At 42.4% G+C, this 14,904-nt stretch overlaps 1 protein-coding gene across 1 annotated transcript in view; it reads right to left on the bottom strand.

Moving 5' to 3' along the window:
* Nucleotides 1-10,947, bottom strand: part of aatkb (apoptosis-associated tyrosine kinase b) — a 40,989-nt gene extending 30,042 nt beyond the window's left edge. Inside the window, exon 1 of the mRNA XM_061033360.1 lies at nucleotides 10,445-10,947. Within this exon, the coding sequence (XP_060889343.1) occupies nucleotides 10,445-10,526 (82 nt within the window). The 5' untranslated portion in view covers nucleotides 10,527-10,947. The remainder of the gene's footprint in view (nucleotides 1-10,444) is intronic.
* Nucleotides 10,948-14,904: the final 3,957 nt, after the last annotated feature.

Consider the following 14,904-nt stretch of genomic DNA (forward strand, 5'->3'; position numbering starts at 1 on the left):
GAAGTTCAGTCCTTTGTTTGCCTTCATCTCCTCTGCTCTGTTGTCTCCATGTTAAAACGACTGTCCATGTGAGATGATGGGATTCACAACGTGTCTGCGTGGATACTTCCCCTGAAAACAGCGGCGGCGGTGCATTTCAGGTCGCGTTTCACTCCCCTCTCTGGATGTAAGGTACGTGACTCATGTGATTTAATTCTCCTGGCATTAGTTAACGTTACGCTGTGTTTCACCAAAGCTAACTAGTCAAAGTTAAGTTAGGCAGCGTGCGCACCCCTTCTCCCAAATTACAGTGTTATGTTTAATTGCCTGTAGCATCCGTGCTCGGGCTGACTGGGACTTTTTTCCATAGCTAAAAGAGTATTGACTCGAACCGTTGCTGGTGTAGGCACCGTCTGCGCCCCTTTTCTACGCTTACACTGTTATAAGACTAGTTAATGGTGGCATTTGAACCCCAGCAAGGCAATGTAGGGAAGACTGGTCTCTCCCACCTCTGCTGTGCGAGCTGCGTTTATGCCCGCTTCCCTCAGCTTATGGTGAGTGCATTAAGGGTAGCTTCTGCCACAATGGACAATTGTAATTATTGTGCTGCCTGTGTGGCTTCTCTTCAGGCCGATGACGGCCATGACCTCTGACCTTTCCTGATCACGAAGGATGATCTTTCTGAGTACACGTATATGAACATGCCTACATGCCTCTACCCTCAGTGGGCGAGGGTGACCTTCCTGCATCAGGCCAGTTGCCCCCTAGGCTTTCAAGTCAGAATGCAAGCTTTCTTCGGAAGTGGATCGACTATTAGCTGAGCTGGCCGAGATGAGGTACCTCTTCCAACATCATCACTCTGATGCTCCAAGCTCGGAGAATGCAGAGGTGGCCATTTCACCCATGCCTGTGCTTGTCCCATGGGATGATATTCTCTCGCTGGCAGCTTCAGCCTCTCACTTTCATAATGATGATGAGGGGGACAGAGCCTCTCTAGCCTCTGAGCCAGGCTCTCAATCCTCAGCTCAGAGCTCATTGTCTTGAGAGGAGTCCCCCTGGAGACCATATGTGCTGGTACCTCATGGGCATTGCTGAGCACACTCACCAGGTTCTATAGAGAGAATGTTGCCACTCCCCATCCACTGGGGGTGACCTGGAGGTAGATATTCAGGATTCCTCGTGACTTTGCTGGTATAAGTCATTCAGTGCTTAAACCACCGCCCTCTGGCTGTCAGCATGGATTAAATAGAACGAAAGTTATCAATGTACGTACGGTTCTATGAATGCTGAATGACCGCCAGAGCGCTCTGTCACTCAGAATTCTCTTGATCCAGTGAGAAGATTCTGTAAGAGCAGAACCCCGGATGGCCAGCTGGCAATCATTCAGGATTCATAGAACCATAGTTACATTCGTAACTCTGTTATACTTTCTGTGGCTGTGCAGCCTTTCCTGCCAGGTTTGAGATGTGTGTCCTCCAGCATTATGGGAAATCACAGGAAGCTGACCAGCTCCAAAGTGCCCCCCTGTGCTTCTTTGTACGGTTGCCATGGAGACACTTTGAGGCTGCCTCAGGAATGTGTGATGACATGTGAAATAGCTTTATGGCCGGGTATATAATTTATTTTAGTTTTAACACTGACACAGTACTATTACATACATGAACACAGTACTGTTACATACATGAACACAGAACTGTTACATACATAAACACAGTACTGTTACATACATGAACACAGAACTGTTACATACATGAACACAGTACTGTTACATACATAAACACAGTACTGTTACATACATAAACACAGAACTGTTACATACATAAACACAGTACTGTTACATACATAAACACAGTTACATACATGAACACAGAACTGTTACATACATAAACACAGTACTGTTACATACATAAACACAGTACTGTTACATACATGAACACAGAACTGTTACATACATGAACACAGAACTGTTGTATACATAAACACTACTATTGTATACATAAACACAGTACTGTTACATACATAAACACAGAACTGTTGTATACATAAACACAGTACTGTTACATACATGAACACAGAACTGTTGTATACATAAACACAGTACTGTTACATACATGAACACAGAACTGTTACATACATGAACACAGTACTGTTACATACATAAACACAGTACTGTTACATACATAAACACAGAACTGTTACATACATAAACACAGTACTGTTACATACATAAACACAGTTACATACATGAACACAGAACTGTTACATACATAAACACAGTACTGTTACATACATAAACACAGTACTGTTACATACATGAACACAGAACTGTTACATACATGAACACAGAACTGTTGTATACATAAACACTACTATTGTATACATAAACACAGTACTGTTACATACATAAACACAGAACTGTTGTATACATAAACACAGTACTGTTACATACATGAACACAGAACTGTTGTATACATAAACACTACTATTGTATACATAAACACAGTACTATTGTATACATAAACACAGAACTGTTGTATACATAAACACAGTACTGTTACATACATAAACACAGTACTGTTACATACATAAACACAGTACTGTTGTATACAAACACTGACTCAGAGTCCTCCAGCCGAAGCTGCTTCACGTGTCAACACTGACTGCTCACGTGCTAATATGACGTTGCCTGTTTGAACAAGTCTGTCTCTCTCTCTCTCTCTCCCTCTCCCTCTCTCTCTCCCTCTCCCTCTCTCTCTCTCTCTCTCTCTCCCTCTCTCGCTCTCTCGCTCTCTCTCTCTTTCTCTCTCTCTCTCTCTCTCCCCATCACTTTGTCCTTGAATGGTGAAGATGGTCAAAGTGTTCTGAATTGTCGATTAACCTGTAATGAATGACATCACTGGGTTAGTTGCCATGGAAACACTCAGAGGGAGTATTTTTTGTATTCGAGGAGTATCGAATGTGTGGTGTTTTAAAAGTTCCTCTTTAATAAAATGTTTGAGGTTATCGGCTGCTTCTCACGCCACATTCATGTTCATGCTCAGAGTCTGTGGTGGGAGAAGTCAAATTTATGTTGCCTGAGCTGTCCACTTAAAATCAACCAAGACACCTTGATGTCTGGTTACCTACACATTAATGCGATGCCAGGTTAACGCCTCAGTAACGCGATATTAACACCAGGTTAACGTCATGTTACTGCACGTTTGAAGCCAGGTGTAAACTGTTAGGACATAAATAAATAAAACTCAGTCACATGCTACATTTATACACCGAAGGAATAAATCTTAGCCACTGTGATGTCTCATTTTGTTTTTTAAAGCCTCAACTTTAGCATCTGGGCCTTTGCCATTATGCTTTTTTCAACAAGAAATGACTATATATGGACAAGAAGGGTGATGATTGTCGTTAGGCCTCATGGCTGGTGACAGTTTTCAGATGAAGGGACTTATCTAAGGAGCCATTGTTTTCAGCACGACTTCAAAGCTGCCTGTTGGTTACTTTTTGAACTCTAATTAGATGTCAACCTGTCATATGAAGAGTGTGTGGATGTGATTGGATGTGGATGGATGTTTGGATGGATGCAGATGGAGTGGCAGTTGGTGCTCAGGTAGCTCAGCTGAATGGCGAGATAATGTATTTGTGTTACTGCTTCTTCCAATACGAGGAGGTTCAGATCTGAGGTCTGCTCTTCTATCACTATCAAACTGATATCCTCCCCCATCAGTCAGCTGACATTACGCCTCCTGCTCTCTCCCTCTCTCTATGCAGTCTGAGCCAACTGCCCCATTTCTCAGCCAGGCTAGCGTGGCCAGCGATGAATCCCTCTAAATCACAGGCTTAGCGGGCGTGCTGTGATACTGCGGGGGCTGGGAGCGCCTTCAGAGTACGCTTCATAGATGGAAAGGCGTTGAAGGAAAGATGGTGATAGTTAGAAGGAAAGCTCAAGAAAGAAAGAAACAGGCTAAATAACAAAAACATGTTAGGACCCCTAACCCAAAGGAGAAATGGAAACAAATCCCAGGTGGGAATCAGGTGGATGAGCAGACCAAACAAAACTACATGATGTATGGATTGAACCTGTGCTGCTCCAACAGACAGTCATCTGTTGACTTCTGTTCTCGAGTCCTCATGTGCAAACGGAGTTAAGATTATGATGGTCTCTCCAGCGTTGTATGACTCCTGAGCAAAACAATTCGTCATTAACGTCTCTGCTGAGAGGCTAAAATAGAACTAGGAAATAAAACCACTCCTTGCTTACACTCATAATTACTCAGGGAGGCAGAGTAATAAAGGAAATAATAGCTCCCATGAAACATCTGCAGAGCAAGTTATTTTAGTTGGAGGCTATAGCCGAGGACGCTCTTCTGAGATGTTGCATATTCTGCTGATCTACCAACAAATGCAGCAGCAGGACACCAGGAAGAAAGCTGCAGCTCACAAACATGGGTATTATATTAACACAAGTGTGTTGTTGCTGTAGAGAAGTAAAAAATACTTTAACACGTTTAGCCTCAAGCATTCCCATGAGCTCTGGTCAGAGACTTTATATCACCCCTCACTCTTCATTCCTTCCAACATTATGAAGAAGATAGACCTGATGTCTTCTTTAAGAAGTCTTCTGGTGTATTCACACCAGGAAAGTCCTTTAGTTCCCTTTCTTTGGTGCGGACCAAATACAATGTTTCTTTTTTGGTTTGGTGCGGTTTGTTTTCACATTGAACTTTTTGCAAGATGCCCAGAATTTATAAACAAAACCATATGTGTGCAAAGATCGTTCAATCATTGGACAAAAAGCTCTGGGGCGGGGTAAAGCCGTAATGGCAAATAAAAGTAAACAATCATTGAGATCTTGCGTGCTGCACTCGTTGTCCTGGTATTGATTTGCTTCATAAAGTTACAAACGTTTGCAGAACAAACCTTCACACACCTTCACAAACCTTCACACATCTTCACAAACTTTCACACACCTTCACAAACCTTCACACATCTTCACAAACCTTCACACACCTTCACAAACCTTCACACATCTTCACAAACCTTCACACACCTTCACAAACCTTCACACATCTTCACAAACCTTCACACACCTTCACAAACCTTCACACATCTTCACAAACCTTCACACACCTTCACACACCTTCACAAACCTTCACACATCTTCACAAACCTTCACACATCTTCACAAACCTTCACACACCTTCACAAACCTTCACACATCTTCACAAACCTTCACACACCTTCACAAACCTTCACACATCTTCACAAACCTTCACACACCTTCACACACCTTCACAAACCTTCACACACCTTCACAAACCTTCACACATCTTCACAAACCTTCACACATCTTCACAAACTTTCACACACCTTCACAAACCTTCACACATCTTCACAAACCTTCACACACCTTCACACATCTTCACAAACCTTCACACATCTTCACAAACCTTCACACACCTTCACAAACCTTCACACATCTTCACAAACCTTCACACACCTTCACAAACCTTCACACATCTTCACAAACCTTCACACACCTTCACACACCTTCACAAACCTTCACACATCTTCACAAACCTTCACACACCTTCACAAACCTTCACACATCTTCACAAACCTTCACACATCTTCACAAACCTTCACACACCTTCACAAACCTTCACACACCTTCACACACCTTCACAAACCTTCACACACCTTCACAAACCTTCACACATCTTCACAAACCTTCACACACCTTCACAAACCTTCACACATCTTCACAAACCTTCACAAACCTTCACACACCTTCACACACCTTCACAAACCTTTACACATCTTCACAAACCTTCACACACCTTCACAAACCTTCACACATCTTCACAAACCTTCACACACCTTCACAAACCTTCACACATCTTCACAAACCTTCACACACCTTCACAAACCTTCACACATCTTCACAAACCTTCACACACCTTCACACACCTTCACAAACCTTCACAAACCTTAACATACCATACCCTAACCTGTACCTGGGGGTCATTACAAACCACTCTGCCTTTGAGTTTTAGTTCTGTTCTCTGACCTCTATCTGTAAAAATAAACTTGAAGACTTTTATGGGCTTAGCCTCGGCTCTCTTTCCAGCTGTTTGTGTTTCTGGTGGGAGCTGTCCATGGTGCTGTAACAACCAGCCAGCAGCTTTACTATAGGGGAGTACTCACATTCCTCCTTTTCTAAATCTATTTCAGCAGCCTCAGAGGAAACCCACATGAAGGATGCTAACCCTAACCATCTCTCTGATCACACACCAACTGTTTAACTGCAGACACACAAACACACATGTGCAGGACGGAGGAGATCCAAACATGTGACTGCTGTCAAACTCCATCATCCAGTCCATTAGTCAGAGTTACAGGACCTACAAGATCTACAGGACCTACAGGACCTACAAGACTTATAGGAACTACAGGACCTACAGGACCTACAAGACCTACATGAACTACAGGACCTACAGGACCTACAAGACCTACATGAACTACAGGACCTACAGGACCTACAAGACCTACAGGACCTACAAGACCTACATGAACTACAGGACCTACAAGACCTACAGGACCTACAGGACCTACAAGACCTACATGAACTACAGGACCTACAGGACCTACAAGACCTACAGGACCTACAAGACCTACATGAACTACAGGACCTACAAGACCTACAGGACCTACAGGACCTACAAGACCTACATGAACTACAGGACCTACAGGACCTACAAGACCTACAGGACCTACAGGACCTACAAGACCTACATGAACTACAGGACCTACAGGACCTACAGGACCTACAAGACCTACAGGACTTACAGGAACTAGAGGACCTACAAGACCTACAGGACCTACAAGACCTACATGAACTACAGGACCTACAGGACCTACAAGACCTACAGGACCTACAAGACCTACAAGACCTACATGAACTACAGGACCCACAGGACCTACAGGACCTACAGGACCTATAAGACCTACATGAACTACAGGACCTACAGGACCTACAAGACCTACAGGACCTACAGGACCTACAAGACCTACATGAACTACAGGACCTACAGGACCTACAAGACCTACAGGACCTACAAGACCTACAAGACCTACATGAACTACAGGACCCACAGGACCTACAGGACCTACAGGACCTATAAGACCTACATGAACTACAGGACCTACAGGACCTACAAGACCTACAGGACCTACAAGACCTACAGGAACTACAGGACCTACAGGACCTACAGGACCTACAAGACCTACAGGACCTACAGGAACTACAGGACCTACAGGACCTACAGGAACTACAGGACCTACAAGACTTACATGAACTACAGGACCTACAAGACCTACATGAACTACAGGACCTACAGGACCTACAGAACCTACAGGACTTACATGAACTACAGGACCTACAAGACCTACATGAACTACAGGACCTACAGGACCTACAGAACCTACAGGACTTACATGAACTACAGGACCTACAGGACCTACAAGACCTATCGTGACATAAATCTGAAACTTTGTGATAATGATTTCTGAATTGAGCATCTTAACGTTTTTAAAACATAAAAACATCTCATATGGCCTCAGCAGAGCATGACGCCTTCTTCGTGTTACATGACGTAATAACTCCATTTCTGGAGCTCAGTAGAGGAAACTCAGTAACATGAGATGTGTGCATTCCCGATCACTTTTAAAAGATCAATAATTCTCAGCAGCTTAGAGACTCTGAACAGCAGACACAAAGTGGGGAGCTGCTTTGTTGTGAACGCTCATCAATAAATGGACAGAATTTTTTTGTTTACGTCTTTTTTTTCATTCTGCAGGAAGTCACTACAAAGTCAATTAAATTTCAACAAAAGGAGACAAATAAGTGTGAGGCTGTTTGTTTCCATCTGAAAAACAGTTTTTACAGATGCAATCAGAGGCTATTATTCTTCTTAACACACACACAGGCTCTCTCAGGGCTATTAGCAATCAGAGTTCTGTCTGCAGCAGTTTCACTTAAGACACTTTCAGCTTTTCAATACTGGAGTGATTACGTTCTGAACAAGCTGTTCCACAGAAGCAGGAAAAATCCTGCTGGTGGATTTTCACCCGAACCCTTTCATGTGTTTACATCAGTGTGAGTGTTGGGGAGTTGTTTCTAACAGGAAGCTTTGAGGTACAGATCAGATAAGGAAGCTTTTAGAAGAGGTTGAAATTGCTTAAATTGGCTAAAATCCAATTTATAGTCACAGCTTTCTACCATCCTCTCTTTAGCTTGCCAACTTTAAATTATTTATTCTGCAAGCTTCTCTCTCTGTCAAAACATCAACATCGTACATACAAACTTTGAAATGATGCAACCTCAAAGTTCCCCTCTGTGCTTTGACTGTAGCCTCGTTTTTCTCTGAATGAAGGAAAAGACCCACAGCCTGCAGCTCTATACATCCAAACCAAACTCCCTTTCCCCTCGGTTTACCTGCTCCTCCAGCTCCTTCCTCATGTCCTCCAGCACTCAGACTCCGTAGTTTAGCGATAGCCTGGAGAGTGGGAGGTCCACCGGGCATCTAAACACACTGTTTCTGTTTTGTATCCGTATAATTAACAGTGTGCCGCTGTGTACGCAGCCAGGAGCCCACTATGAAATGTGAAATAGATAACCTGGGGCTCAGGGAAACCTGCCAACATTGCCAGTAAACACTCCCCCCTCCCCCTGATATCATGCCCTGCCTTTGCTGAGCTGTGATGTCATCCCTACAGCACGCCCTGCTCAGCGGCCATCGGGGTTGGCATGAGCAGAAGTCTCATCTTGTCTTCCTTCTTCTTATCAGGCTTTTCTTTCTCCTATCTTCACCTATTCACATACATCATCAATAAACACACAATATATGGACATGTAACCAGGCAGATAGCGCTCCCTCACCGACCTGATAAATGTAGCTCAGACTTCAGTTAGGAAGTCTGGATTGTGCATGCTGGTCTGATTGTTCATTCTCATATAGTGTATGATGCATTCACTTCGTCATGCTCACTTGTGGTCCTGTAGTCATCAGCTGTTCTCATCACCTGGTCACATGGCACTGCATCACTCCCTCATCGCTGCTCTCTTTTGTAACATTCTCTTCCTTTATATTCATATCATCATTACATGCAGCCCTCCACCTTCCCACCTCCGCCAAGTCTTTGCAGTTTCATCAGCATCATCAGCAAACACCTCCACCACCAGAGTCTGGACTCCAGGAGGGGTATACTAGTTCATCACATCTGATGAACTAGTATTTGTTGTAGGAGATAATATCTATTTACATCATAAAAAATATATTAACTTGTAATTGTTGGGTGTGATTTTTAACTTCTTCTTATTTTTGATAATTATATTCCCGTTTCCTGTTTCTTGAGCTGTTGTGACAAAAAAATTTCCCCCATGGGGGATCAATAAAGTTTATCTTTATTTTTATCTTTAGGTCTGAGGGTACACCACCATGACACGTACACACTCAGCCCAAACTCTAACAACAAATTTAACACAAATGGATCTGTGTCGGCTTACAGAAAATGAATAATGCAATGGAGGATTGTGACATCTCAAAGATTTAAAACATTGGTGATGTGGAGTCGTGTGTTGGGTAAGGGTTACAGACTAACAGAGAAGGGGAGGAGAGGAGATCATAGCTCAGTTCATGAGTTTTGAAAAGGGTAGGAGAGCAATAGGAAAAACAATAGAGCAGCTTAAGTATATGTGGAGGATATGAAGTAAAAGGTTTCATGGGTTTTCCAGCACAATGAACAATGTTGATTATAAAAACAATCCAGAACAAATCACGTCGATGGCACAAATCTGCATCACTCTTGAACTGTAGAAGTAAATCCACTGCTGGAGATGGAAAGAAAGAGACTGCTGCACCTACTGGTTGCCATGGAAACCACCTGAATGACAAGCATGTAGCTGCTTATGCAGCATAATATACACAGGCATTTTTTAGTGCTGTAATTTCTGAATATTTCACCACAATGTTAAAACAATGTTGGCAATCTGCCTTTATTCATCAGCACCCTCAGTCCTCTTCTCCTGCTTGATCTTTTCCAGCTCTAATTGGATAACTGCAGCTACATCCTTTTTCTCCAATCAGAGGAGGCCTCCCACTATTCCTTTTCACCTTTTACCTTCACCTCTCACCTTTATAGGTACTGCCCCTTTAAACTGCTCAACTGACCTGATTCTCTGAAATCTACAAACAAACAAATTCACTCACATGTTGCATGAATTGTTTTCATCTGCTTTCTATAAAAAAATATATAAATCTCAACATAGACACACACACACACGTAGCACCTGCAGATTGCATCATGTTTTAGGTAACGCTAGATAACGTGTAGGCCCGACTAAATGTCGTATTATGTATTAAAAGCACATTAAAATCAACAGACTGTCAGCAGCGGAATGTCGGCTCACCTGGGCTGAAATGGGAGCTGAGGGCAAAGCCGGGGCTGAGAAGCAGCGAGGACACCGTCACCAGGAGTAGCAACATCTTCATCAGCGGAGAGAAACAGAAACGGAGCTCTGAGGGAAACTCTATTTCATGAACACGGCTTCATTCCTCCTTGATCCGGTCCCCGGTGTTCCCCCAGCGCGTCTATCCATTCCTCCTCGTATCGAGGACCGAGACATATGCGCTCCTCCTCCGGTGGAAAAAAGTCAAAGCAGTCCGAGGCCGGTCGGAGCCTTTTTATTTTCCTCTTTTACTCCGAGGTGTTTATCGTTGCTGACCTAAAAAGTCACGTTTCACAGCTGGAGATCGAGACAAAGTCAAGTCTTCCTTTCACTGCAGCACAGCTTCACACGACACCTGGCTGCAACCACATCATGTGAGAGCTCGATCAGACACGTGACCCCTCCGTTAATAAATAGAAATCAAATCAAACGTTCAGTTTGGAGTCTGCTCGGAGCTCTCCGGGGTGCTGACAGCAGAGCGCCATCTTGCTCGTAATGCTCCTCTTAGAAATTACGGAGCGGTTTTTGCGCGCTGCCTGCGGGTCGTGGGGGGGGGGGGGGGCTGCTGTGCTGCCTGAACATGTCCAGCTGAATTGATTATACACTGCAGAATATGTAGTACACTTTTTTTACAATTCCTGTGTCCAGGACACATTACTCTTCTGTTTGTGTGTTTAGTGCTCCTGCAGCTGTTTCTCCCTCTGCCCCCTCTCCTTAGTCAAAGATCTCCCATGAGCACACTGTGATGTAACACCAGGGAAAGGCACACAGCAGGAATTGGCTCTTTGGACTATCCCCCTGTAATCCTACTGTTCTTACATGTTAGATGAGGTCCCCTCCCCCACCCAGCACTATTCCTCCTCTCCCGGTCCCCCCTCCTTCCCCTGCTGTATCCTCCTCTCCATCAGATTGGATTCCTGGCAGCAGAGGGAGTCCACTTTTCCTTTTGCATCCAACACGATCGCTGTAAATGTAATTCTTCGCCCACACAGAGAGAGAGAAGAATCCCCACATCTCCAGGCTTTGTCAGATATTTATTCTTATTGAGGGAATGCACATTTTTATGTGTTAGTTAAAATCAATAGTTCTGTTGTCAGTGTGAACAAGCATCTCCCCAGGTAGACTCCAAGTTCATCTACAGAGCAATAAATCAAGAAACAAATAAATCAGATCCAACAAACTGGGACTTCAGGAAGTGTTCTTTAGGCTATAAAATCAGAAGAGAAATTAAGAATATTTCCTGCAGTTTATCCCGTCACACAGTAGAATGATTTTAGTCTCCAACTGTACATTTGACCCAGAACATCCAAAGACATATTAAAGAGTTGTGATTGTTGATGAGGATTGCCCCCTGGTGTCCAGTCAATGAAGTTTTCTTCTTCTTTTGTTTTTAGAGTCTTCTATAAAATGAGCAATGACAACAGTCTGTGTTATCTAAGAAACAAATCAGATTAAAAAATGTGTGAAGATGACGTTCAGGGTTAGGGGTTAGTCTGGAAGACCCTCATTCATTCTCAAATCAGAAACACTAAATTAATCCCAGGGGGAAACCCAAAACAGCCGCAGGAAATGTTGAAAGAATCTAAAATGTGAATATGATGAAATATGATGATAATGAAATAAGTAATAAGCATCAAGTGAGAGTAGAATAAGAAGATCATCACTGCTGTGTTACAGTGCAGATGTTTCACAGCGTATGTTTGCAGACAGATCGTAAAGTTTCCAGGTTAAATAAGTCCAGGAAATGTTCAGAAGTGTCTGTATACCCCAGGTTGATTTATTGAATTTGATTTTGCAGTCTAATTCTTTCTGTGCACAGGGAGTGACCTCTGTGAAGCTCCATGAATTCTGATAAATCGTTTTTCATTTTATTTTGTATTTATTTATTAACTTCTCTACTTTTTTCATTCAACATCCCTCTAAAGACTCTTCAACTAGTCCAGAACGCTGCAGCTCGTGTACTGACCAGAACCAGGAAATGGGACCACATCACTCCTGTCCTGGCTTCTCTGCACTGGCTCCCTATACAGTCTAGAATAGAATTCAAGATCCTTCTTCTCACCTACAAAGCTCTAAATGGCCAGGCACCATCTTACCTGAAGGAGCTACTAGTGCTGTACTGTCCCTCGAGAGCGTTGCGGTCCCGGAGTGCAGGCCTGCTGGTGGTACCTACAATCTCCATGTGTACTATTGGGGGTTAAGCCTTCAGTTATCGGGCTCCTCTCCTCTGGAACCGCCTTCCAGCCGGGGTCCAGGAGGCAGACACAGTCTGTATTTTTAAGAATAGACTTAAAACTCTCCTTTTTGATAAATCTTATAGTTAGGGCTGGTGCTGGTGTAGACCAGCTCTTAGTTATGCTGCTATAGGCTTAGACTACCGGGGGAACTGGCACCCTGAGCTCCTCTCTCTCTCTCTCTCTCTCTCTCTCTCTGTGCATATACAGTACATCATATTACTGCATGTATCTATCTATAAATCTCAGTCACTAACCACCTACTTTCCTGGGAGCTCTTGAGCTCTCCTAGGCTCCTCAAGATCGTCGGTTGACGGCCTGCCAGAACTCCTGCATCTTATACCATCTCTCCCCCTATTCCTTTCCAAGCCCGGCGCAGTCTAGACCTGTGAAGACTGTTTCGTCATGAGCCGGGGATCCGGCCGAAGATTTCTGCCTTTTAATAAGGCAGTTTTTTCTTACCACTGTAACTTTTGCTGCTTTGCTAAAGTGCTCATGATGGATAGGCCAGATCTTTGTAACATAACAATGAGTAAGGTCTTTTACCTGCTTTATGTAACATAACAATAAGTAAGGTCTTTTACCTGCTTTTTGTAACATAACAATGAGTAAGGTCTTTTACCTGCTTTATGTAACATAACAATGAGTAAGGTCTTTTACCTGCTTTATGTAACATAGCAATAAGTAAGGTCTTTTACCTGCTTTTTGTAACATAACAATGAGTAAGGTCTTTTACCTGCTTTATGTAACATAACAATGAGTAAGGTCTTTTACCTGCTTTATGTAACATAACAATGAGTAAGGTCTTTTACCTGCTTTTTGTAACATAACAATGAGTAAGGTCTTTTACCTGCTTTATGTAACATAACAATGAGTAAGGTCTTTTACCTGCTTTTTGTAACATAACAATGAGTAAGGTCTTTTTACCTGCTTTTTGTAACATAACAATGAGTAAGGTCTTTTACCTGCTTTTTGTAACATAACAATGAGTAAGGTCTTTTACCTGCTTTATGTAACATAACAATGAGTAAGGTCTTTTACCTGCTTTTTGTAACATAACAATGAGTAAGGTCTTTTTACCTGCTTTTTGTAACATAACAATGAGTAAGGTCTTTTTACCTGCTTTTTGTAACATAACAATGAGTAAGGTCTTTTACCTGCTTTATGTAACATAACAATGAGTAAGGTCTTTTACCTGCTTTTTGTAACATAACAATGAGTAAGGTCTTTTTACCTGCTTTATGTAACATAACAATGAGTAAGGTCTTTTACCTGCTTTTTGTAACATAACAATGAGTAAGGTCTTTTTACCTGCTTTTTGTAACATAACAATGAGTAAGGTCTTTTTACCTGCTTTTTGTAACATAACAATGAGTAAGGTCTTTTACCTGCTTTTTGTAACATAACAATGAGTAAGGTCTTTTTACCTGCTTTTTGTAACATAACAATGAGTAAGGTCTTTTTACCTGCTTTTTGTAACATAACAATGAGTAAGGTCTTTTACCTGCTTTATGTAACATAACAATGAGTAAGGTCTTTTACCTGCTTTTTGTAACATAACAATGAGTAAGGTCTTTTTACCTGCTTTTTGTAACATAACAATGAGTAAGGTCTTTTTACCTGCTTTTTGTAACATAACAATGAGTAAGGTCTTTTTTTCCTGCTCTTTTGTAATGTTAACAGACAATGAGTAAGGTATTTTACCTGCTTCTTGTAAAGTGTCTCGAGATAACACTTGTTATGAGTTGACGCTATACAAATAAAAATTGATTGATTGATTGACTGATCCCATAATGTCACCTGAACTCCACTAAAGTCTATCACTCAATCAGAGCTCAAATCACTTATCAAAAACATTCGATTCACGAGGTCACTTCCTCTTATCTCCTCCAACTCATGCAGGCACGAGAAGGAGAATTGTTTGTTTGTCAAAGACGGGAAACGATCAGATGAATTGGCACTCAGCAGAGAGTTTTTATGTTATGTATTCTTTTAGAGAACTAGCTCGAATCCCTGCTAGATTGTTGTGTGATAAATGTTTTGTGTTTGTTTGATCCACAAAGAACAGAGTCATATTTATTACGTTTTGAAAGATATTGTGTTTGAAACAGTGACACAAACAAACAAACTCTTCCTCGCTAACGCCGGCTCCCTCGTAAACAAGCTGGACGACGTGACATTGCAAAT

The sequence above is a fragment of the Labrus mixtus genome, unplaced genomic scaffold, assembly GCF_963584025.1.
Source record: "Labrus mixtus unplaced genomic scaffold, fLabMix1.1 SCAFFOLD_87, whole genome shotgun sequence".
NCBI lineage: Eukaryota > Metazoa > Chordata > Actinopteri > Labriformes > Labridae > Labrus > Labrus mixtus.